A 26,635-nucleotide genomic window follows, 5' to 3' on the forward strand; every position below is an offset into this window, starting at 1 on the left:
ACCCGACTGAACAGGTACTTATTATTTGACTCTGCCCCATGTCTTTGATTCCTGCACTGATACTATACCTCTTCTGATGATATACATATATTCTTTAAGGATCAAGGCCACCGATTCTTTTAGTATCTAGCAGCGGCTATGTGCACAGATGTACACAGAGAAAGGATTTATGTGATAGCGCAGATACAATCACTTACTTCTATCTTTCAATACTCCCCCTTGCTCTGCGTTGTATCGTGTAGGGCAAAGATTTTTTGCTTACTTTGCTACACTGCTAGGCAGAGGCTTCTGCCCAGCAGTGTTCTCAGTGACATCACTGACTCTGATGGGCTGGCTTTAGTTCTGCCCTAGCATTTTATAGGCTAGGGTAGTGCTAAAGCCTGCCCATTAGTGCTGGTAACGTCATTGGGCTCACTGCTGGGCAGAAGCCTCCGCTTTGCAGTTCCTATTGAGAGCACGGTACGTCACCAGATCTCCTAAAAATGTCTTTGCGCAGGTCAAAGGAGAGCATCGGAGCATGAAATTCCCTGATGATGAAGTCAGAGGGGCTGGAGGGGTCAAGATAGGGATATGTCCAAGTTCAGAGGTTTAATATCTTTGCAGATAGCCTGGAAGAAAGCCTACTATTTTGTGTCTACAGTTATTATGCTGACAGCAACATAGCTGTAGGTTGCCGAAGTAGCAGTCAGTGTCAGACTGGGGTTCCCTGGGCCCATCGGAGGAAATTATTCTTGGGGCCCAACCCCATATCATCAGTAAAGTCTAATAAGTTAAGATTCAAAGAAGTAGAGCCCAGTGGCATATGATTAGCAAAAAAGATTTCTCCAATTTTATTCACACCCAGGCTAACCCACTGCCATAAAAGAAATAAATATTGCAAACATCACATGGAAGGTGAGGGGCCCTGTTACAAATGTTGCACTGGGGTCCAGCAGTTATGCCTCAATATGCAGACCTTAGTGTAATCATGGTTGCAGACTACAAATTAGCCATTTACAGCTTGATCCTGCAGTCATACCTCCCCTTATCTGTTGTCAATGTGTTGCTAAAATTTTGGTATCTTAGAAAGAAGTAGGAGACAAGTGGAAGGGAGTATGACTGCAGGATCAGACAACACTGGTTTTGTTTGTAATCTGTAACCATGGAAGCACAAAAGTCAACATAGGAGCTATAAACTATATTCAAAGTTGGTTATATTTTTCCAGGATCTGCAGCAGTGCAAAAAATTGTTCTGCACAGGTGGGCAGTATAATGAATATGGCAAAATGTGGCAACATACAGAAAAATATTGATGCAGTTTTTTATGACTTTTTCTCTCAATCAGCTTTTAAACTTGTTCCCCAAAATTATGTCCTACATTCCTGGTCCTCACCTAAACCTATTTAAAATTATGGACAAAATCAAACAATTTATTAAGGATATGGTGAAAACCCACCGAAAGACCATGGATAAGAACTGCCCTCGTGATTTCATAGACTGCTTCCTCATGAAGATGGAGGAGGTGAGTTTATATATAGTTAAAAAAAAAAAAGGCTTTTCAGGGTAAAACATTTTAGGGTATCCATACCAACCAAAATTCAAGTATTGTTGAAAAAAAGATATTGAAAGCATTCATTTTTAATTACTCCTTTTACAACTAGAAAGGGTGTGCAGGGATTTGGTAATGTTTGAGCATTAAAATAATGATGGATTCTGAATATATTTTTTTTAGGAAAAAAGAAACCCAGACACTGAATTTCTCGAGGAGAACCTAGAGGCGACAATATTAGACTTATTCTTAGCTGGAACAGAGACTACAAGTTTGACACTGAGATATAGCTTTCTTATACTCATGAAATATCCTGAAATACAAGGTGATCAATTTGATGCATTTTTTTTATTGTTTGTTAAGGACTAGAGTTGAGCGAACACCTGGATGTTCGGGTTCGAGAAGTTCGGCCGAACATCCCGGAAATGTTCGGGTTCGGGATCCGAACCCGATCCGAACTTCGTCCCGAACCCGAACCCCATTGAAGTCAATGGGGACCCGAACTTTTCGGCACTAAAAAGGCTGTAAAACAGCCCAGGAAAGAGCTAGAGGGCTGCAAAAGGCAGCAACATGTAGGTAAATCCCCTGCAAACAAATGTGGATAGGGAAATGAATTAAAATAAAAATTAAATAAATAAAAATTAACCAAAATCAATTGGAGAGAGGTTCCATAGCAGAGAATCTGGCTTCCCGTCACCCACCACTGGAACAGTCCATTCTCAGATATTTAGGCCCCGGCACCCAGGCAGAGGAGAGAGGTCCCGTAACAGACAATCTGGCTTCATGTCAGCAGAGAATTAGTCTGCATGTCATAGCAGAGAATGAGGCTTCACGTCAGCCACCACTGCAACAGTCCATTGGCATATATTTAGGCCCAGCACCCAGGCAGAGGAGAGAGGTCCCGTAACAGACAATCTGGCTTCATGTCAGCAGAGAATCAGTCTGCATGTCATAGCAGAGAATCAGGCTTCACGTCACCCACCACTGCAACAGTCCATTGTCATAAATTTAGGCCCAGCACTAGTGTTGAGCGGCATGTCCCATATTCAAATTCGCGAAATTTTGTGAATATTCGAAAGAATATTCGTAAAATATTCGCGATTATTCAAATTCGTTATTATTTCGCATATGCGATAATTCGAATTTTCGCATCGCATAATACATATGCTATGCAAAATTCACATGTGCGCTAATGAAATCGCCTTACGAAGATTCGCAACTCAATTCAATCATTAATGTATGAATGCAATGCCCTTTGCCTCTGTTCTGGGACAAGTGTAGATATTCGCATGTGCGCTAATAAAATCGCCTTACGAAGATTCGCACCTCAATCACTTTCTAGGGAATGTGAGACTTTTGGGAATCAATCGAGATACAGTGGGGGGTGATGACAGTAGTTGACAGAGTACAGATCAATGTAATCTGTAAGGTGGAAAGTAAAATAAAAAATACGAATTTTCGTTAATCGAATTTTACGAAGTTCTACGTATTCGCGAATATGGTGCTATACTATATGAATGCACAGGCCTTTGCCTCTCTGTTCTGGGGACAAGTGTAGATATTTGCATTTGCGTTAATAAAATCGCCTTACGAAGATTCGCAGCTCAATTCAATCACTAATGTATGAATGCAAAGCCCTTTGCCTCTGTTCTGGGACAAGTGTAGATATTCGCATGTGCGCTAATAAAATCGCCTTACGAAGATTCGCAACTCAATTCACTAATGTATGAATGCAAAGCCCTTTGCCTCTGTTCTGGGACGTGCCGATATTCGCATGTGCGCTAATAAAATCGCCTTACGAAGATTCGCGCCTCAATCACTTTCTGTGTACTGTAATTTTGTGGGGGGGGGGGAAAAACAGAAAACGAATATTCGCCTCAATCACTTTCTGTGTACTGTAATTTTGTGGGGGGGGGGGAAAAAACAAAAAACGAATATTCGTTTTTACGAATATATAGCACTATATTCGAAATATTCGCGAAATCGCGAAGTTGCGATATTCGCGAAAAAAATTTGCTTTTCGAATATTCGCGCTCAACACTACCCAGCACCCAGGCAGAGGAGAGAGGTCCCGTAACAGAGAATCTGGCTTCATGTCAGCAGAGAATCAGTCTGCATGTCATAGCAGAGAATGAGGCTTCACGTCAGCCACCACTGCAACAGTCCATTGGCATATATTTAGGCCCAGCACCCAGGCAGAGGAGGGAGGTCCCGTAACAGAGAATCTGTCTTCATGTCAGCAGAGAATTAGTCTGCATGTCATAGCAGAGAATGAGGCTTCACGTCAGCCACCACTGCAACAGTCCATTGGCATATATTTAGGCCCAGCACACACACAGGCAGAGGAGAGAGGTCCCGTAACAGACAATCTGGCTTCATGTCAGCAGAGAATCAGTCTGCATGTCATAGCAGAGAATGAGGCTTCACGTCAGCCACCACTGCAACAGTCCATTGGCATATATTTAGGCCCAGCACACACACAGGCAGAGGAGAGAGGTCCCGTAACAGACAATCTGGCTTCATGTCAGCAGAGAATCAGTCTGCATGTCATAGCAGAGAATGAGGCTTCACGTCAGCCACCACTGCAACAGTCCATTGGCATATATTTAGGCCCAGCACACACACAGGCAGAGGAGAGAGGTCCCGTAACAGAGAATCTGGCTTCATGTCAGCAGAGAATCAGTCTGCATGTCATAGCAGAGAATGAGGCTTCACGTCAGCCACCACTGCAACAGTCCATTGGCATATATTTAGGCCCAGCACACACACAGGCAGAGGAGAGAGGTCCCGTAACAGAGAATCTGGCTTCATGTCAGCAGAGAATCAGTCTGCATGTCATAGCAGAGAATGAGGCTTCACGTCAGCCACCACTGCAACAGTCCATTGGCATATATTTAGGCCCAGCACACACACAGGCAGAGGAGAGAGGTCCCGTAACAGAGGATCTGGCTTCATGTCAGCAGAGAATCAGTCTGCATGTCATAGCAGAGAATCAGGCTTCACGTCAGCCACCACTGCAACAGTCCATTGTCATAAATTTAGGCCCAGCACCCAGGCAGAGGAGAGAGGTCCCGTAACAGAGAATCTGGCTTCATGTCAGCAGAGAATCAGTCTTCATATCATAGCAGAGAATCAGGCTTCACGTCACCCACCACTGTAAGAGTCAATTTTCATAAATTTAGGCCCAGAACCCAGGCAGAGGAGAAAGGTCCCGTAACAGACAATCTGGCTTCATGTCAGCAGAGAATCAGTCTTCATATCATAGCAGAGAATCAGGCTTCACGTCACCCACCACTGTAAGAGTCAATTTTCATAAATTTAGGCCCAGAACCCAGGCAGAGGAGAAAGGTCCCGTAACAGACAATCTGGCTTCATGTCAGCAGAGAATCAGTCTTCATATCATAGCAGAGAATCAGGCTTCACGTCACCCACCACTGTAAGAGTCAATTTTCATAAATTTAGGCCCAGAACCCAGGCAGAGGAGAAAGGTCCCGTAACAGACAATCTGGCTTCATGTCAGCAGAGAATCAGTCTTCATATCATAGCAGAGAATCAGGCTTCACGTCACCCACCACTGCAACAGTCCATTGGCATATATTTAGGCCTAGCACACAGGCAGAGCAGAGAGGTCCCGTAACAGACAATCTGGCTTCATGTCAGCAGAGAATTAGTCTGCATGTCATAGCAGAGAATCAGGCTTCATGTCAGCCACCACTGCAACAGTCCATTGGCATATATTTAGGCCCAGCACACACACAGGCAGAGGAGAGAGGTCCCGTAACAGAGAATCTGGCTTCATGTCAGCAGAGAATCAGTCTGCATGTCATAGCAGAGAATGAGGCTTCACGTCAGCCACCACTGCAACAGTCCATTGGCATATATTTAGGCCCAGCACACACACAGGCAGAGGAGAGAGGTCCCGTAACAGAGAATCTGGCTTCATGTCAGCAGAGAATCAGTCTGCATGTCATAGCAGAGAATGAGGCTTCACGTCAGCCACCACTGCAACAGTCCATTGGCATATATTTAGGCCCAGCACACACACAGGCAGAGGAGAGAGGTCCCGTAACAGAGGATCTGGCTTCATGTCAGCAGAGAATCAGTCTGCATGTCATAGCAGAGAATCAGGCTTCACGTCAGCCACCACTGCAACAGTCCATTGTCATAAATTTAGGCCCAGCACCCAGGCAGAGGAGAGAGGTCCCGTAACAGAGAATCTGGCTTCATGTCAGCAGAGAATCAGTCTTCATATCATAGCAGAGAATCAGGCTTCACGTCACCCACCACTGTAAGAGTCAATTTTCATAAATTTAGGCCCAGAACCCAGGCAGAGGAGAAAGGTCCCGTAACAGACAATCTGGCTTCATGTCAGCAGAGAATCAGTCTTCATATCATAGCAGAGAATCAGGCTTCACGTCACCCACCACTGTAAGAGTCAATTTTCATAAATTTAGGCCCAGAACCCAGGCAGAGGAGAAAGGTCCCGTAACAGACAATCTGGCTTCATGTCAGCAGAGAATCAGTCTTCATATCATAGCAGAGAATCAGGCTTCACGTCACCCACCACTGTAAGAGTCAATTTTCATAAATTTAGGCCCAGAACCCAGGCAGAGGAGAAAGGTCCCGTAACAGACAATCTGGCTTCATGTCAGCAGAGAATCAGTCTTCATATCATAGCAGAGAATCAGGCTTCACGTCACCCACCACTGCAACAGTCCATTGGCATATATTTAGGCCTAGCACACAGGCAGAGCAGAGAGGTCCCGTAACAGACAATCTGGCTTCATGTCAGCAGAGAATTAGTCTGCATGTCATAGCAGAGAATCAGGCTTCATGTCAGCCACCACTGCAACAGTCCATTGGCATATATTTAGGCCTAGCACACAGGCAGAGGAGAGGTTCATTCAACTTTGGGTAGCATCGCAATATAATGGTAAAATGAAAATAAAAATAGGATTGAATGAGGAAGTGCCCTGGAGTCCAATAATATATGGTTATGGGGAGGTAGTTAATGTCTAATCTGGACAAGGGACGGACAGGTCCTGTGGGATCCATGCCTGGTTCATTTTTATGAACGTCAGCTTGTCCACATTGGCTGTAGACAGGCGGCTGCGTTTGTCTGTAATGACGCCCCCTGCCGTGCTGAATACACGTTCAGACAAAACGCTGGCTGCCGGGCAGGCCAGCACCTCCAAGGCATAAAAGGCTAGCTCTGGCCACGTGGACAATTTAGAGACCCAGAAGTTGAATGGGGCCGAACCATCAGTCAGTACGTGGAGGGGTGTGCACACGTACTGTTCCACCATGTTAGTGAAATGTTGCCTCCTGCTAACACGTTGCGTATCAGGTGGTGGTGCAGTTAGCTGTGGCGTGTTGACAAAACTTTTCCACATCTCTGCCATGCTAACCCTGCCCTCAGAGGAGCTGGCCGTGACACAGCTGCCTTGGCGACCTCTTGCTCCTCCTCTGCCTTGGCCTTGGGCTTCCACTTGTTCCCCTGTGACATTTGGGAATGCTCTCAGTAGCGCGTCTACCAACGTGCGCTTGTACTCGCGCATCTTCCTATCACGCTCCAGTGCAGGAAGTAAGGTGGGCACATTGTCTTTGTAGCGTGGATCCAGCAGGGTGGCAACCCAGTAGTCCGCACAGGTTAAAATGTGGGCAACTCTGCTGTCGTTGCGCAGGCACTGCAGCATGTAGTCGCTCATGTGTGCCAGGCTGCCCAGGGATAAGGACAAGCTGTCCTCTGTGGGAGGCGTATCGTCATCGTCCTGCCTTTCCCCCCAGCCACGCACCAGTGATGGACCCGAGCTGCGTTGGGTGCCACCCCGCTGTGACCATGCTTCATCCTCATCCTCCTCCACCTCCTCCTCATCCTCGTCCTCCTCGTCCTCCAGTAGTGGGCCCTGGCTGGCCACATTTGTACCTGGCCTCTGCTGTTGCCAAAAACCTCCCTCTGAGTCACTTCGAAGAGACTGGCCTGAAAGTGCTAAAAATGACCCCTCTTCCTCCTCCTCCTCCTCCTCCTCCTGGGCCACCTCCTCTTCCATCATCGCCCTAAGTGTTTTCTCAAGGAGACATAGAAGTGGTATTGTAACGCTGATAACGGTGTCATCGCCACTGGCCATGTTGGTGGAGTACTCGAAACAGCGCAACAGGGCACACAGGTCTCGCATGGAGGCCCAGTCATTGGTGGTGAAGTGGTGCTGTTCTGTAGTGCGACTGACCCGTGCGTGCTGCAGCTGAAACTCCACTATGGCCTGCTGCTGCTCGCACAGTCTGTCCAGCATGTGCAAGGTGGAGTTCCACCTGGTGGGCACGTCGCATATGAGGCGGTGAGCGGGAAGGCCGAAGTTACGCTGTAGCGCAGACAGGCGAGCAGCAGCAGGATGTGAACGCCGGAAGCGCGAACAGACGGCCCGCACTTTATGCAGCAGCTCTGACATGTCGGGGTAGTTGTGAATGAACTTCTGCACCACCAAATTCAGCACATGCGCCAAGCAAGGGATGTGCGTCAAATTGGCTAGTCCCAGAGCTGCAACGAGATTTCGCCCATTATCACACACCACCAGGCCGGGCTTGAGGCTCACCGGCAGCAACCACTCGTCGGTCTGTTGTTCAATACCCCGCCACAACTCCTGTGCGGTGTGGGGCCTGTCCCCCAAACATATGAGTTTCAGAATGGCCTGCTGACGTTTACCCCGGGCTGTGCTGAAGTTGGTGGTGAAGGTGTGTGGCTGACTGGATGAGCAGGTGGAAGAAGAGGAGGAGGAAGCCGAGAAGGAGGAGGTGGCAACAGGAGGCAAAGAATGTTGCCCTGCGATCCTTGGCGGCGGAAGGACGTGCGCCAAACAGCTCTCCGCCTGGGGCCCAGCTGCCACTACATTTACCCAGTGTGCAGTTAGGGAGATATAGCGTCCCTGGCCGTGCTTACTGGTCCACGTATCTGTGGTTAGGTGGACCTTGCCACAGATGGCGTTGCGCAGTGCACACTTGATTTTATGGGATACTTGGTTGTGCAGGGAAGGCACGGCTCTCTTGGAGAAGTAGTGCCGGCTGGGAACAACATACTGTGGGACAGCAAGCGACATGAGCTGTTTGAAGCTGTCTGTGTCCACCAGCCTAAATGACAGCATTTCATAGGCCAGTAGTTTAGAAATGCTGGCATTCAGGGCCAGGGATCGAGGGTGGCTAGGTGGGAATTTACGCTTTCTATCAAATGTTTGTGAGATGGAGAGCTGAACGCTGGCGTGTGACATGGTTGAGACGCTTGGTGACGGAGGTGGTGGTGGTGGTGTTGGTGGTACATCCCCTGTTTGCTGGGCGGCAGGTGCCAACGTTCCTCCAGAGGCGGAGGAAGAGGCCGAGGCGGCAGCAGCAGAATAGGCCGAGGCGGCAGCAGCAGAAGAGGTAGCAGGGGGAGCCTGAGTGACTTCCTTGGTTTTAAGGTGTTTACTCCACTGCAGTTCATGCTTTGCATGCAGGTGCCTGGTCATGCAGGTTGTGCTCAGGTTCAGAACGTTAATGCCTCGCTTCAGGCTCTGATGGCACAGCGTGCAAACCACTCGGGTCTTGTCGTCAGCACATTGTTTGAAGAAGTGCCATGCCAGGGAACTCCTTGAAGCTGCCTTTGGGGTGCTCGGTCCCAGATGGCGGCGGTCAGTAGCAGGCGGAGTCTCTTGGCGGCGGGTGTTCTGCTTTTGCCCACTGCTCCCTCTTTTGCTACGCTGTTGGCTCGGTCTCACCACTGCCTCTTCCTCCGAACTGTGAAAGTCAGTGGCACGACCTTCATTCCATGTGGGGTCTAGGACCTCATCGTCCCCTGCATCGTCTTCCACCCAGTCTTGATCCCTGACCTCCTGTTCAGTCTGCACACTGCAGAAAGACGCAGCAGTTGGCACCTGTGTTTCGTCATCATCAGAGACGTGCTGAGGTGGTATTCCCATGTCCTCATCATCAGGAAACATAAGTGGTTGTGCGTCAGTGCATTCTATGTCTTTCACCGCTGGGGAAGGGCTAGGTGGATGCCCTTGGGAAACCCTGCCAGCGGAGTCTTCAAACAGCATAAGAGACTGCTGCATAACTTGAGGCTGAGACAGTTTCCCTGGTATGCATGGGGGTGATGTGACAGACTGATGGGGTTGGTTTTCAGGCGCCATCTGTGCGCTTTCTGCAGAAGACTGGGTGGGAGATAATGTGAACGTGCTGGATCCACTGTCGGCCACCCAATTGACTAATGCCTGTACCTGCTCAGGCCTTACCATCCTTAGAACGGCATTGGGCCCCACCATATATCGCTGTAAATTCTGGCGGCTACTGGGACCTGAGGTAGTTGGTACACTAGGACGTGTGGATGTGGCAGAACGGCCACGTCCTCTCCCAGCACCAGAGGGTCCACTAACACCACCACGACCATGTCCACGTCCGCGTCCCTTACTAGATGTTTTTCTCATTGTTATGGTTCACCACAACAACAAATATATTATTTGGCCCAATGTATTGTATTCAAATTCAGCGGGATATAAATTTGAGGCCTAGTATTTAGGCGCTGGGTGACCGGTATGGATTTAGTGACAGAATTAGACTTGGAAATGCCCAGAAGCGTGTGTGTGAAGTTATTCTGAATGACCCAATGTGCACCTTGAATATTATATACCCTTTTTGGGATAGATTTCAAATAGCTCTGATATAGCAGAAACCACTAAATTATGAAATTGCTAAATTGGGAATTGTACTTCAACCCAGAACAAAAAATGTGCTTTGACGGACACTAAATAACTTTCCCAGCTACAACAGGACAACGGTAACGAGAGATTTAGAGGGATTTAAATTTGAGGCCTAGTATTTAGGCGCTGGGTGACAGGTATGGGTTTAGTGACAGAATTAGACTTGGAAATACACAGTAGCGGGTGTGTGTGAAGTTATTCTGAATGACCCAATGTGCACCTTGAATATTATATACCCTTTTAGGGATAGATTTCAAATAGCTCTGATATAGCAGAAACCACTAAATTATGAAATTGCTAAATTGGGAATTGTACTTCAACCCAGAACAAAAAATGTGCTTTGACGGGCACTAAATAACTTTCCCAGCTACAACAGGACAACGGTAACGAGAGATTTAGAGGGATTTAAATTTGAGGCCTAGTATTTAGGCGCTGGGTGACAGGTATGGGTTTAGTGACAGAATTAGACTTGGAAATACACAGTAGCGGGTGTGTGTGAAGTTATTCTGAATGACCCTATGTGCACCTTCAATATTATATACCCTTTTATGGATAGATTTCAAATAGCTCTGATATAGCAGAAACCACTAAATTATGAAATTGCTAAATTGGGAATTGTACTTCAACCCAGAACAAAAAATGTGCTTTGACGGACACTAAATAACTTTCCCAGCTACAACAGGACAACGGTAACGAGAGATTTAGAGGGATTTAAATTTGAGGCCTAGTATTTAGGCGCTGGGTGACAGGTATGGGTTTAGTGACAGAATTAGACTTGGAAATACACAGTAGCGGGTGTGTGTGAAGTTATTCTGAATGACCCTATGTGCACCTTCAATATTATATACCCTTTTATGGATAGATTTCAAATAGCTCTGATATAGCAGAAACCACTAAATTATGAAATTGCTAAATTGGGAATTGTACTTCAACCCAGAACAAAAAATGTGCTTTGACGGGCACTAAATAACTTTCCCAGCTACAACAGGACAACGGTAACGAGAGATTTAGAGGGATTTAAATTTGAGGCCTAGTATTTAGGCGCTGGGTGACAGGTATGGGTTTAGTGACAGAATTAGACTTGGAAATACACAGTAGCGGGTGTGTGTGAAGTTATTCTGAATGACCCTATGTGCACCTTCAATATTATATACCCTTTTATGGATAGATTTCAAATAGCTCTGATATAGCAGAAACCACTAAATTATTAAATTGCTAAATTGGGAATTGTACTTCAACCCAGAACAAAAAATGTGCTTTGACGGGCACTAAATAACTTTCCCAGCTACAACAGGACAACGGTAACGAGAGATTTAGAGGGATTTAAATTTGAGGCCTAGTATTTAGGCGCTGGGTGACAGGTATGGGTTTAGTGACAGAATTAGACTTGGAAATACACAGTAGCGGGTGTGTGTGAAGTTATTCTGAATGACCCTATGTGCACCTTCAATATTATATACCCTTTTTGGGATAGATTTCAAATAGCTCTGATATAGCAGGAACCACTAAATTATGAAATTGCTAAATTGGGAATTGTATTTCAACCCAGAACAAGAAATGTGCTTGAACGGACACTAAATAACTCGCCCAGCTACAGCACTAGGGACAGATTTAGCTGGATATAAATTTGAGGCCTAGTATTTAGGCGCTGGGTGACCGGTATGGATTTAGTGACAGAATTAGACTGGGATATGGCCAAAAAATGAACAGACTATTGCTGGTTAAATGCACTTGGTGTGACAGCTTCACCCTGATGTAGGCTTTAGCCAAAAAACAACCACACCATTGAGGGTTAAATGCACTTGGTGACAGGCGCAGCTTGCCCCTGATTTTGTATATGGCCAAAAAATGAACAGACTATTGCTGGTTAAATGCACTTGGTGTGACAGCTTCACCCTGATGTAGGCTTTAGCCAAAAAACAACCACACCATTGAGGGTTAAATGCACTTGGTGACAGGCGCAGCTTGCCCCTGATTTTGTATATGGCCAAAAAATGAACAGACTATTGCTGGTTAAATGCACTTGGTGTGACAGCTTCACCCTGATGTAGGCTTTAGCCAAAAAACAACCACACCATTGAGGGTTAAATGCACTTGGTGACAGGCGCAGCTTGCCCCTGATTTTGTATATGGCCAAAAAATGAACAGACTATTGCTGGTTAAATGCACTTGGTGTGACAGCTTCACCCTGATGTAGGCTTTAGCCAAAAAACAACCACACCATTGAGGGTTAAATGCACTTGGTCGCAGCTTGTGCTGGCGCACCACAAGACACAAAATGGCCGCCGATCAACCCAGAAAAATGAGACTGACAAACGGTCTGTGCAGCCTAAAAACAGTGAGCAATTGAGGATCAGCAGCTCAATGGTCCACAGCTGCAGATCGATCAGTTAATCAAGTCCTTTGGAGGAGTTAATCTGCCTAATCTCGCCCTACTGTCGCAGCCGCAACCTCTCCCTACGCTAATCAGAGCAGAGTGACGGGCGGCGCTATGTGACTCCAGCTTAAATAGAGGCTGGGTCACATGGTGCTCTGGCCAATCACAGCCATGCCAATAGTAGGCATGGCTGTGATGGCCTCTTGGGGCAAGTAGTATGACGCTTGTTGATTGGCTGCTTTGCAGCCTTTCAAAAAGCGCCAAGAAAGCGTCACAAAAGCGCGAAGAAAGCGACGAACACCGAACCCGAACCCGGACTTTTACGAAAATGTCCGGGTTCGGGTCCGTGTCACGGACACCCCAAAATTCGGTACGAACCCGAACTATACAGTTCGAGTTCGCTCATCCCTATTAAGGACACAATATACACAGGAGTTTAGCTATAGGGTATATAGAAGTAGTATTTGCACTAAGATCCAAGAAGATTAAATGACCTTCAAATTATACCACTATCCCCATCTATTTACTAAATTGAACAATGTTATTGGTTCCTCTTTTCCTAAAAAGGTATTATTGATATATTAAAAAAACAAAAGATATTTTCTGTGGTCTTCCAAGCGGCACAATCAGCAGCAGTCCCAAACAACAGGAGTAGGTCTCTTCACCTTTCTTAACCAAAATAAACTGCAATTCAGGGTCCGTGCTTGAACTAGGCACTATGATGCATGATGGAGTTTGGACACGCATCATAGTGCCTATTTGTTTTGCCATATACATAGTATTTAAAAAAAAATAAAACATTCATTTGGAAGCTGATCTAACGGAAGTAACACAGAGACTAACCACGTGTGATCAGAGATTTTAGCTTTTTTAGTAGTGTCAATTGGAGAGGAGAGGAACGCCCCAGAAGAAGCGGACAGCGAAACCCGGGTCGGGCTAATTGATTTTATATATGATGTGAACAAGTGTCGATCTTGATAAAAGAGCTGTGATTGCTGGTGGATATTGAGACCGAGGTGCTGGAATTGTCTGGAATCGAGATGAAATCGTCTTGGGGAAGTGTTGCTGTGTGTGAATTGTTCCTTACTGATGAAGTTCAAGCGCGGACCCTGAATTGCAGTTTATTTTGATTATAGATATATTCCTCTTACCCTTTCCCCCCGCGCTCAAGTTTCTTACACACACACAAGACACTAAACTCCCCAACACAGCCTTCATCCTTCAAGCCTCATTTTAGTGGCATAATTAAGGAAAATGGGGATATCAGGCTAATTAGAACTAGGACAGCCCATTGGATCTTTTTCCCATATAATGGAAAGCCTAGACATGGCTCTGCATGGCTCATTCACATGTATACTGACAAGCAAAAGGATAACATCATATTTTGTACTTTTGACTTTCAGGCTCCATATCTCACCATCCACTACAGCTTCGAATGTGAGACTACCATCATTTTATAGACAATTATCTTGGCTATCATAAATTGGACTTGCAACTATTTAGCATATGATTAATTATGCAGATTCTTGTCATGTAGCTGCATTGTTACTGTTTTGCTCCTAAAATTCTATATTTTAATTTTTATTATTTTGTTAGTATTTTGTAAATTCACCTTTGTATTTCAACACTGCCTAAATCCTTCTGGGAATGCTCTCAATCAGATTCAAGCATGTCTCGACCAAAATCTGCTCCCAGTTCTCCTCATAGAATCCAAATGTTGGTGCATACAGCTTTTTCTTCAACTATACTCACAAGTGTTCAATTGGGTTGAGGTCTGGGGACTGTGGGGCCAATCTATCACCTCTATTTCCTAGTCTTTGAACAATTTTTTCGCTAATCTCGATGTATGCTTTGGGTAGTTGTCCTGCTGGAACACAACATCATCCTTTTCATACCCATAGTACTCGAGTGTACAAATTAACTCATCTTGTAAAATACTCACATATAGCTCAACATTGAGACCACCATCAATCCTGCACAAGTATGCAACACCCTTGGCTGTGAAACAACCCTATATCATCAGGCTTCCTTCCCCAAACTTCAGTTCTTTTAGGTTATCGATCTGTTAGCCCCCTTTTCCCTTGTTTCTTCCAGACCATTTGGAACCATCAGAGTCCAGTCTATTGACTTTCATCTCATCACTCCAAATCACCCGTTTCCAATCTTCCACTGTCCACTGTTTGTACTTTTTTGCAAGCTCAAGCCGATGCTTCTTATGATGATGTAGAAGTCGAGGCTTCTTCACCTTTTTTTGGGCCCCATTCCAGACTTATGTAATGCGTGTCGCACGGTGCTTGCATGGATGTCTGTGATCTCACTATTACAAAGCATACAAGCCACCTCGACTGCAGTGTTTGTCATGCCAGAATTGATAGATCTTGTGATGAGATGACTTGTTGACTTTGATATTTTGCCTGGACGTCCACCTCTTGGCTTTAGAATGGATTAATGGACTTAATTTTGTATTCTTTAAACTGTCATGGCATTCGCATGATGCAATTTACCGCTATTGATGAGCTAGATGATGCTGTTTCTATTTTCTTGGGAAATCTTCTTGATGGCTGCTCCTGGATTTGTACCAGTGACCTTTAGCTTGGGAATCAACCTAATAACAGACTGAGCTATTAGGGAATGTGAGAACAGGTTGTAATTTGTGGTATACTAGAAGAATAGGATTGATCTGTCACCAGGTGCAAAACAGTAACATAGTAACATAGTATATAAGGCCGAAAAAAGACATTTGTCCATCCAGTTCGGCCTGTCATACTGCAAGTTGATCCAGAGGAAGGCAAAAAAAAAACCTGTGAGATAGAAGCCAATTTTTCCCACTTACGGGGAAAATAATTCCTTCCCGACTCCATTTAGGCAATCAGAATAACTCCCTGGATCAACGACCCCTCTCTAGTAGCTATAACCTGTAATATTATTACACTACAGAAATACATCCAGGCCCCTCTTGAACTCTTTTAGTCATCACCACCTCCTTAGGCAGAGAGCTCCATAGTCTCACTGCTCTTACCATAAAGAATCCTCTTCTATGTTTGTGTACAAACCTTCTTTCCTCCAGATGCAGAGGATGTCCCCTCGTCACAGTCACTGTCCTGGGGATAAATAGATGATGAGAGAGATCTCTGTCCTGACCCCTGATATATCTACACATAGTAATTAAATCTCCCTTCAGTCGTCTTTTTTCTAAAGTGAATAACCCTAATTTTGATAATCTTTCAGGGTACTGTAATTGCCCCATTCCAGTTATTACTTTAGTTGCCCTCCTCTGAACCTTCTCCAGCTTTGCTATGTCTGCCTTGTTCACAGGAGCCCAGATCTGTACACAGTACTCCATGTGTGGTCTGACCAGTGATTTGTAAATCGGTAGGACTACGTATGTTCTCATCACAGGCATCTATGCCCCTTTTGATGCAACCCATTATCTTAATGGCCTTGGCAGCAGCTGCCTGACACTGGTTTTTAAAGCTTAGTTTGCTGTTCACTAAAATTCCTAAGTCCTTTTCCATGTCAGTGTTACCCAGTGTTTTACCATTTGGTATGTACGGGCGACTTACATTATTCCTTCCCATGTGCATAACTTTGCATTTTTCAGTGTTACACCTAATCTGCCACTTCTCTGCCCAAGCCTCCAATCTATCCAGATCCATCTGTAGCCGTATACTGTCCTCTTCCGTGTCAATGCAGCTAAATGACAAAAATCTGCATAACTAATCATATGCTAAATAGTTGCAAGTCTAATTTATGTATGAGATAGCCAAGATGAATGTCTATAAAATGATGGAAGTCTCACATTCCAAGCTGTAGTGGATGGTGAGATATAGAGCCTGAAAGTCAATAGTTCAAAACATTGTTATCCTTCTGCTTGTCAGAGTAGATAGAGCTTAAGGCAGTATGTGTGCCGCCATACAGAGTCTATGTTTGCAATGGGGATATTATCTCTACACATGGTAGTCTATGGAACATGGCAAGATTTTTTTTACACAAATTCTATATGAATATGTGAAGAAAAAAATATACCCCATGTGGAATCTGAACTGAAGCATCTGGAACTACATCAGGGGCCCATAGATTTTTATGGGTGTTATGGATCCAAGTTGTTTATAATATGCATTAAACTATTTATCAAATTTAAAGGGAACCTGTCACCAGTTTTATGGTGTCCTAACTAAGGGCAATATAAATAAGTGACTGATTCTCTTAGCAAAATGCTGGATCACTTTCTTTAATTGACCCGGTCAATCTGCCAACATCTTGTATTGAAAAGCTCCAGCTGATAATGATGAGTCATGAATATTTATGAGCTCCTGACTCTCCCCACCTACCGGCTGCAGATTGACATTTTTTTTTCCATATGAATCAGCAGCAGGTGGGCAGGGGAGTGGCTATAGCTCTGAATAAAATAAACGCTGGACTCAATGACATCACGCTGGACTCAAATCAGCTCATTAGCATGCGGCATGTGGCATTGTGTGTATATTATGAGTTAACCATCTGTCACACCAGTAAGTGAATACATCTAAAGTACTTTTTAGTAGTTAATGATTGTATATAATTAGTTAGATTATAATCAAATATCCACATGACAGGTTCCCTTTAAATAGGCTTTGCTAATTAGTTTGGTTGTAACTGCACTTTGTATTCAATTATAACACAATGCTAGACTAAAAAAATTTTTTTTTGTTCTGCCTTTGTTTCTTTTAGAGAAGATCTACAGAGAGATTGATAATGTAATCGGCAAAGATCGCTGTCCATTAATGGAAGACAAGAGTAAAATGCCGTACACAGAAGCTGTAATGAATGAGATCCAGAGATTTGCTGATATTGCTCCTTTAGGAGGGCCTCATTCTCTCAGCAAGAACACAACCTTCAGAGGATTTGACATTCCAAAGGTATCTGGAGGAATAATGCTTCTTCTTGTGGAGGCCACCAAGTTGGCATAGAAAGTCTTATAGGCCAGTTAGTGCATTCTGGGTAGGAGGAAATGCAAAAAAGCTCTTTGAAGAGCAATAGCCATCTAGTGTAATTGATTGGATTGATAGCCTTGTTTTGCTGATAAGAGCAAGACATCAGGTTCTGATACTCTTTAAAAAGAGACTCTTAACTAAACTACAGCTACACTTCAAAGGAAGGTTTATAATATATTGTATTAAATATAACAAGTAGTATATACAACATCAGCTGGGAAGCCCTTTCAGCTAAGGCTAGGTCTATTGGAAAACACCAATTAGGTTCCTGCAAGAGGCATCCCCTTATAGGATGAGCTTCTGACTTCTTTCCTGAAGGGTTGCAGCTTTATATCGATTAAACCAAAAGTTCCATTCCCCAGTGGAATGCAGTCAGCGCATGCGCTCCATAATTGTCATTGTGTACATGTTGTTCATCTGCTAACAACCTGGACCTTGGAGCAGCCAGTTCTCAGGTCTGCAGTGAGTCAGAATCCCAAAACAACATTGAGAAAATTGTAGACAAAGCCTTACTGCCTTGCACCTGCATTCACATGTCTTAAAAAGAAGGTTAAATGAACAGATACAAAATAGAATACCCTACACTACCTACAAAGGGTAATAGAAGGTCTGCTGATCTTCTCAATACGGTTCAGTTCTTCCTATAAACTACCAACCAGGCTCAACTTTTAACATTTCAGATTTACTAGATCTACATATATAATATATTTACTTTCAGGGAACCATGGTGTTTCCAGTCCTGACCTCTGTCTTGAAAGACCCAAAACAATTCAAGAACCCAAATGAATTTGACCCGAGACACTTTCTCAGTGAGAATGGTTGCTTTAAGAAAAATGATGCATTTATGCCATTTTCTTCAGGTAAGACATTATATGCTTCATATTAATCTGAATTTGCTATAGGAAAATATGTGGAGAACAAACAGTATATGGTGTGAACCGAAGTTGTGTTTAGGAAGACCCAAACTATACTTGATTTTCAAAAAACCTGTTGTCTTGACTCTTTTTTACATATCCACATATTAATGTAAGTGACAGCTATCACATGAAACACTAAAATAGTTACTAGCTTTTCACACAGCTTTGCATAAATCAATGGTACAAGCGACCATAAAAAACTTTGCAATATGTCTTATCAGTGAGAAATGTCTAGTTCTCATGTTATCAGCTGTTTAAATTCCCCCCCCCCCTCTATTAATTGCTTTTGACTTTGAAAAATGTCTTAATCCTGTCCAAGATGGACCAGCTCCACAGGAGGACTATACTGTATTTCACATGTTAATGTAAGTCTATGGAGAGGGGAGGTAGGGGATTGAGCAGGAGCACACACAGACAAGTAGACTGCAGGAGCTACATGGGCTGAGATATAAACTTCTTAAGCGCTTTATTCACAAACATACAGGTCAGTAACTCTTTGTAATTTCCTCCATGACCCTGGGGCTGTTTCTGAATGTATACAAGAAGCATATTCTCCTCTATTTTCTGTGTGTAATCGGTGGGAGCTATTCTTCACCCACAATGTCTGAGAGAACTGCAAAGTAGACATTCACTATGCAGAGTAAAAATGCCAGCTACAAGTGATCTAATGGCCAGAAATATGGTATTCCTCATTTACACACATTGTACTATTAATTAATGCAAAATCTGTTAAAAGATTAGTGACATTTTAAAGGGACCTGTCACCGAAAAAAAAGGTAAGTATTCTGGAGACTGCATGTTATAGAGCAGGAGGAGCTGAGCAGATTGATATATTGATTTGTGGGGAAAGAGTAAAATGTATATTTTATGCATTTAAATTGCTGCTTATTCTGAGCTTTGAATTCAAGGAGGCGGTCCTATCAGTTATTGATATCTCTCTCTGTGTTCACAGTCATAGAGGGAAGGCTGTCAATCACTGATAGGACCGCCTCCTTGTTTTCATAGCGCAGAATTAGCAGGAATATAAATGAATAATTTTCTATTTTTGCAGGATCTATTCCCAAAAAAACTATATACCGATCTGCTCAGCTTCTGCTCCATAATATGCTGCCTTCCGCTCAAACACCATATTCAATGTAACAGGTTCCCTTTAAAGACACAGCTTAGAGTTTCCTTGTGGAGTCCTGGCCATAAATGGATTGTGTGCTACATTTGTGCGACATCCATAGTAAAAAGTTTTTTCTCATTGACATGTCATGACAATCCCTTTCATGAATAATAAAGATGTTGACTAGCTGCTTATTTATATAGACTTTTGGAAATCATCACACAATACTAATGCAGCTGAGCAAAATTTGTGCTTGCACTCTTTTGTGCAATTTTATAAATTTTTGACGAAACTAACTTGTCAGGTTTAACTGCAGTCCTATGGAAAACTACCCGTAAGAAGCAGAAACTATGGCAAATCAAGGGACAATTTCAGCCTGGCTGCTTGGATGATCCCGACCTTGCTCAATCTAAAGCTAGGAGACCAATATACAGATGTTTGAAACACACCCTCAGGCAGAAAATTATACATAAAAATTGTAGGAAGAATAAAAATAATAAAATATTTTTGAATCAGCTGTGATCTGTGATGGAAGCCAACAGTTAGGCCCCTTTTACACGGGCGAGTTTTCCGCATGGGTGCAATGCGTGAGGTAAACGCATTGCACCCGCACTGAATCCTGACCTATTCATTTCAGTGTGTACATGAGCGATGTTTTTCACGCATCACTTGTGCGTTGCGTGAAAATCGCAGCATGTTCTATATTCTGTGTTTTTCACGCAACGCAGGCCCCATAGAAATGAATGGGGCTGCGTGAAAATCGCAAGCATACGCAAGCAAGTGCAGATGCGGTGGGATTTTCACGCATGGTTGCTAGGAGATGATAGGGGTGAGCAACCCCGGACCCACACACACTCTTTTCCCCCTGAAGAAGCTTACGTGAAACGTGCGTTGGGGCTTTCTGGTTCACCACTCAGGCATTCACTCCATGGGCAGTTCAGTATAATTGATCTATGTACTTTGTTATATTTGCACTATGCACTTTATACCTTTCTGTGTACTGTATTAGATCTCCACTCTGTCCTGATAGCTCTGGTTGGCTATATGTACTTGACATCCTGTTTGGGCCATATGTACAATTTATGATATTTATACGATTTCTCTAGCCTTGACATGTCGAGTGATTAGTGGTGTTCCATGTCATCTTGTGTGTCCTCCATCCACCATTACATTGTTTTTTACGTGTATTTTATTGCATTTTGTCTCGTATTGAGACTATAATAAAGTTTATATCCATTACTATTTTGGCTAGCCCCGTTTTTCTTCTTTGGCGTTTAACCCTACGTGCAGGCTTGGCACAGGTACTCACTTGTGTGAGTCATTTATTATTGGTGTTCAACCCCGGACCCCATTAAAGTCTATTCCCTGTATTATTTTCCCTTATAACATTGTTATATGGGAAATAATAGCATTCTTAATACAGAATGCATAGTAAAATGTGCCTTGAGGGGTTAAAAATAAATAAATAAATAAATAACTCGCCTCATCCACTTGATCGCACAGCCGGTATCTTCTTCTTTCTTCTTCTTTCAGGACCTGCAAAAGGACCTTTGATGACGTAATCGTGCTCACTACCTGGTGAGCATGGTGACGTCAGCGCAGGTCCTGCAGAATGAAGATAGAAGATCCTTTTTATTATTTTTTAACCCTCAACTGACATTATACTTAGCATTCTGTATTCAGAATGCTATAATTTTCCATTATAACCATGTTATAATGGAAAATAATAAAATCTACAGAACACCAAACCCAAACCCGTACTTCACTGAATAAGTCGGATCTGGGTACCACATTCAGTTTTTTTCTCACGCGCTTGCAAAACGCATTGCACTAGCGCGGAAAAAACTGATCATCAGATCGCAATCTCAGACAAAACTGACTGCAATTGCGTGCCTACTCGCGTGGGTTCTCCACAATGCACCCTAAACGCATCCATCCCTCACATGTAACGCCCGTGTGAAGGGGACCTAAGTGTTCAATTCCATTCCACTGCAGTGCCCCCACAGGAAAAATCTAGCATTACATAGTGCCTATTGCAATTGCTTGCTGCTATGGGGGAATTGAACAGGGAATCCCTCACCTCTACTAACTAAAATTTGCCTTAAAGGACAATTAAAATGGGTTTTCTGTACCAGAAAAGCCCTTTAAGTTTAGCGTGTCTTCTTATTGTGTATGCTTGCTCTTTCTTCTCAGGCAAACGTGTGTGTATGGGAGAAGGCCTGGCTCGCATGGAGTTTTTCCTCTTTTTAACCACAATACTGCAAAAGTTTACCTTGGAGCCGACAATAGACAGAAAGAATCTGAACATAAGACCTGAGCCCAACACCAACGCTTCAAGACCTCATTCATACCAGATGAAGGTTGTCCCTCGTTTTTGAGTTGAAGATGAACTTCGTTCATAAAGGAAACCTAAAAGATCTAGAATTTACAAACAGAAGACAGCTCTAAATATTGAAGATTATCAATTGCAAAAAAAAAGCAATACAAAGACTAGTTTCCTAAAAAATTCATATATCCTATTTTTATTTTTAGCACGGGTGATACCTGGATGAATGTACACAATGTAATATGATTCTCATCTTTTATAATTATTTTGTGTTAATAAAAATATCACACTGTACTGTGTCTTTTGTCTTCGTCTGTACTGGAGGCAGCAGGACCTGACATTTCTAATGTTGTGATATCACATGATCTCACTGGGAACATCAGGTCCTTCTGCCTCCAGTGCGGAGCGGGTTTTCCAGTGAGTACCATAGGTGAGCTGAGTCTTTTTCTTTAATTTCTTGCCACTATCTATACTATGGACACAAATGGGCGCTATAATAGATACTGGGGGAACAATTGTGGACTATTATAGATGCTGAGACACAACTGGGGTCAGGGGCACAACTAGGGGGCCTTAGTATATACTGAGGGCACTGCAGGGGTTTGGGTTTTAACCAAAAGCTAATAAAATTCATCCATTTTTAATGTCTATTTTTATTGTATGCAAAACTGACATTAAAAACAGATAGATGTCCAGAAAAGACATGCACACACTAATACAAAATGGTCATGAAAAACTGACAGTTTATTTGCTTTTACTGGACTTTGTTTTCAATGCACCCTTAAAAGTTATTCATTACGTACCTAAAGCTGTCTGTACACATTGTTAACAAGTATCAGAATCAAAAGAAAAGGGTGTCGTATTTTTTACCCATGACACAAAATCTGCACATATGAAAAGGGATTCCTGATCTCAGAGAACTCCATTAAGATTCACTGTCTATAAAGCCACACTCATTTTGCCTATGTTATCTAAAACCATTCATTTATTTTTGGTCAGTCATTAGGAGAATACAGGGATGAAGAGTACAGAGTACAGACGAAGCAAAAACATAGAGGTCCTGATAGTCTATTAAGCCGAAAAGTCATCACTCTCATTTCATTGTTGTGATTCTTTGGGGATTTGGCAGCCTATAGTAACAAATAATGTTGATTGAATCAAAGCATGCAAAGTGGAATTTGATCTGAAGTTTGGGAAAAATGAGATTCAACGCAAATCTGAATTTCCTCGCTCTTTGAGGCGACAAATCAGATTATTTCTACAATGGCTGCTGTACATGTTATAAAGTGAAAGTAAGAAGCCCGGGAAAGTGATGTGCACCATAACGCTGTGCAGCCAGCCAATTAGTAGACAGTCATCCCCTGTGATGTCACAGCCCTATAAAAATCCTAATCCGGGGGCGGAGCCAGCGCCGGTCTGAGATGGCCGCTTGATTCTGTGCTCCGTGTCACAGAGCGTTCATAGCACCAGCAATCTTCAGCCCTACACCTGAAAATGGTCAAAATAGGCAACCCCAAGGCAGGGGAACACCAAAGCTCCAACAGGAGCAGCATTCAAGGTGGAGACATGGACAGATTTGTCAACAAAGCGGCTGCAGCGTTCGTCGCTAGAGATTCTAAGATGGCGCCGGTTCAACAACAGAAGGCCTGCCAGCAAGACAAGTCGGATGACGATAGCGATACAGAGGAGCTGCAAGGTAGGGGGGCTCTCCCGATTACTAGGCATTATCTGAAAAATACCTTACATAAGGCTCTGGAGCCCCTGCTCAGTGAAGTCGCCGCAATGCGCCAAGATATGCGGCAAGTGGGTGATAGAGTTGAAATGCTCGAGTCCAACCAGGCCCAGATATTGGAGCACCAGAGGGCTACAACAAGTTCGTTCCGAAAATGCGGCACCTACCTGAATGAGATGCAGACTGCTTTAGAAGATCAGGAAAATAGGGGCCGCCGGAACAACCTGCGTATAAGAGGGATCCCTGAATCTGTTCTGCCTGGTGACATTCCGGCTGCAGTTATCTCCCTCTGCTCCTCTCTCCTAGGCCCTGAATTTGCTCTAGAGATCACGATTGAACGAGCTCACAGAGCGCTGCGGCCAAAGTCTAAAGTGGATGAGCCCCCAAGAGACATCATCTGCAAATTCCTGAATTTTCAAGTCAAATCAGCAGTACAGGAGGCTGCTAGGAATACACCTGACATATTGTTTGAAGGTGCTCATGTGTCGATATACCAGGATCTTGCCCCCTCTACCTTGAAGAAACGCAAACACCTTAAACCGTTAACAGAATGGCTGCGGGCTAACAGAATCCTATATAAGTGGAATTTTCCCTTTGGACTCTCTTTTTCGCAAGGAGGCCGCCGTTTCAATGTTACCTCTTATGCAGATTTGGACGCTGTCTATGACCATCTTCAAATCTCTCCCCTGCAAATAGAAAACTGGGAGCAGTTCCAAGATCTCTTTCCTTACCTGAAGTTCCAGAAGTGGCAACCTTCACCTTACAACATACTCCTAAAGCTCATAAAGTGGGGAAGAGGAACCGACAACTGACCCCCAAGAGACTAGCCCAAGATTGATACCCTCGACTCTCCAGATTCAATCAGGGATAGGGGTGACGTTCCTCTCTTGGACTTATTTGGGTCTATTCAGAGCATTTGCTTCCTTAAAATAAGTGTCCTTTGGCTATAGTCTGTTTAGATTAGTCCCATACTGCTCGTAGATCCGTATTATAACCTACTTGAAGTCATGTTATTAGATATCCCTCATTAGTTAAGGTTTTTGTATTACATGCTTCACTTGCCTTTCTCCCAGTTAATTCCTCATTACCCTTTGAGTCACCTCTGACTCATTTGCCCAGAGGCTTTCCATTATTGGCTTGATCAGGCTTTTGCCTTTCCTTCCTTTGAGGGTCTCGCTAGCCGCTAGTTTAAATATGAACCCCTTTCCAGGTTGCAAATATAAGTGCTGAACGTAAAGTACACTGGTCTCGACCAACTTTCCCCCATGCTTTACACTAGTGGGTCAGATCCCACGCTTTGTTTTGTTATGACTATTTGTTTTGTTCTCTTTGTTTCCCTTTTTTCGTTGTTTCATTTCAGGTACCTGGCACAGCCTTCCTTGGTTTCTCTGAGGGACATGCAGGTTGATGGGGATCCGACTTCTCCTTCGGGCGGGGTGGAGCTTTCCATGATCGTGAGTGTTTTTTCCTGGGGGACCAGCACACTTTACATTCCTTTGCCTTTAATATCAATTGATCATGGCTGACATACACGTAGCTTCCTACAATGTGAAGGGCTTCAACTCACCCTCAAAGAGAAGCCAGATTTTCTCCATTCTGCGTAAGGAGGGTGCGGATGTGCTGCTTCTCCAGGAGACACACTTCAGGTTCAATCATTACCCCAATATGGAATTCTCTCAGTACCCCCTTTGGTTCCATTGTGGAGGGGCCACCGCCTCGTCCGGAGGAGTAAGCATTGGATTTAAGAGGAAAATACCTTTCAAACCCATTACCCACCTCCAGGACCCAGAGGGTAGATTTATTATGGTTAAAGGTCACATAGGTCCTCAAGTGTATTCTTTTATTAACCTGTATGTCCCTAACACTAATCAAGCAAGATGGCTCTCTTCCATTGCTCAAACAATCTCCTCTTTTAAGGAAGGTATAGTCGTATTGGGAGGTGATCTTAACGTAGCCCTCGATCCTCAGATAGACTCCTCCTCGCATAAGACCCCACATTCTAGACGCTCCTTGAAATCTATTAGGAATATTTTTTGGGACTTCCATTTAGTGGATGTCTGGCGTTCCTTCTATCCTAACACCCTAGATTACACATTCTACTCGCATGTCCATTGTTCATATCACCGCATAGATTATCTCTTCATCTCCAAAGAACATCTACAACTATGCCAAAAGGCCAATATTGGGTCTATACATCTGTCAGACCATGCGCCTATATATCTCAGTATTGCCTCGCCCATGAGAAAACCCAAAAGTTTTAACTGGAGACTGAATGAATCCATCCTAGGTAACTCCGACTCCACAAAAAAAGTAGCCGCATTATTAGACGAATACTTTAAGCTAAACTCCCTTCCTGAGCTATCCCCCCAAGTCGTATGGGACGCTCATAAACCTTTTATTAGAGGAGAGTTCATTAGCATTGGTTCCCACCTGAAAAAGCTAAGAGAGGGCAATATTAATAGGCTCCTCTCCAGGATAAATAAACTAGAAACTACCCACAAAAAATCCCTATCAGAAGCCCAACTCCAGGAACTTTCCAAATCCAGAGCCGAACTGAGAGCCCTATTGCAGAACAACTCTGCAAAATATTACCTTAACTCCCAATACAAATTCTTTGCACATGGAGACAAAGCCACCAAATTTGTAATAAGCAGAATCAAAGCCAGAAGGGCGGACAATTATATACACCAACTTTCCTCTCCAAAAGGTGAGCCAATTTTCGCTTCATCAAAGATAGCTGCTCAATTTAGAGATTTTTATAATACCCTATACAATATTCCCCCTTCCTTCCCCCGTCCAGCCCATTCCTCATTAGTCAATTCATTCCTGGACTCCACATCCTGTCCCAAACTGTCCTCAGATCAGAAACGATCTTTGGAGGTCCCATTCACCATCGATGAGTTATCTACTGCTTTAGCTCAAATGCCCCAGGGTAAGAGTCCAGGGCC

The 26,635-nt window shown here is 43.8% G+C and overlaps 1 protein-coding gene across 1 annotated transcript; it reads left to right on the top strand.

The window, feature by feature from the left end:
* Window positions 1-1,094: 1,094 nt before the first annotated feature.
* On the top strand, window positions 1,095-22,178 carry LOC122946510 (cytochrome P450 2H1-like). The gene is made up of 6 exons (XM_044306198.1): window positions 1,095-1,124; window positions 1,325-1,501; window positions 1,712-1,853; window positions 17,342-17,529; window positions 18,323-18,464; window positions 21,823-22,178. Exons 1-6 carry the CDS (start codon window positions 1,095-1,097, stop codon window positions 22,005-22,007), a joined length of 864 nt encoding a protein of 287 aa, XP_044162133.1. The 3' UTR covers window positions 22,008-22,178.
* Window positions 22,179-26,635: the final 4,457 nt, after the last annotated feature.

Source organism: Bufo gargarizans, chromosome 9 (genome assembly GCF_014858855.1).
Source record: "Bufo gargarizans isolate SCDJY-AF-19 chromosome 9, ASM1485885v1, whole genome shotgun sequence".
Classification (NCBI taxonomy): domain Eukaryota; kingdom Metazoa; phylum Chordata; class Amphibia; order Anura; family Bufonidae; genus Bufo; species Bufo gargarizans.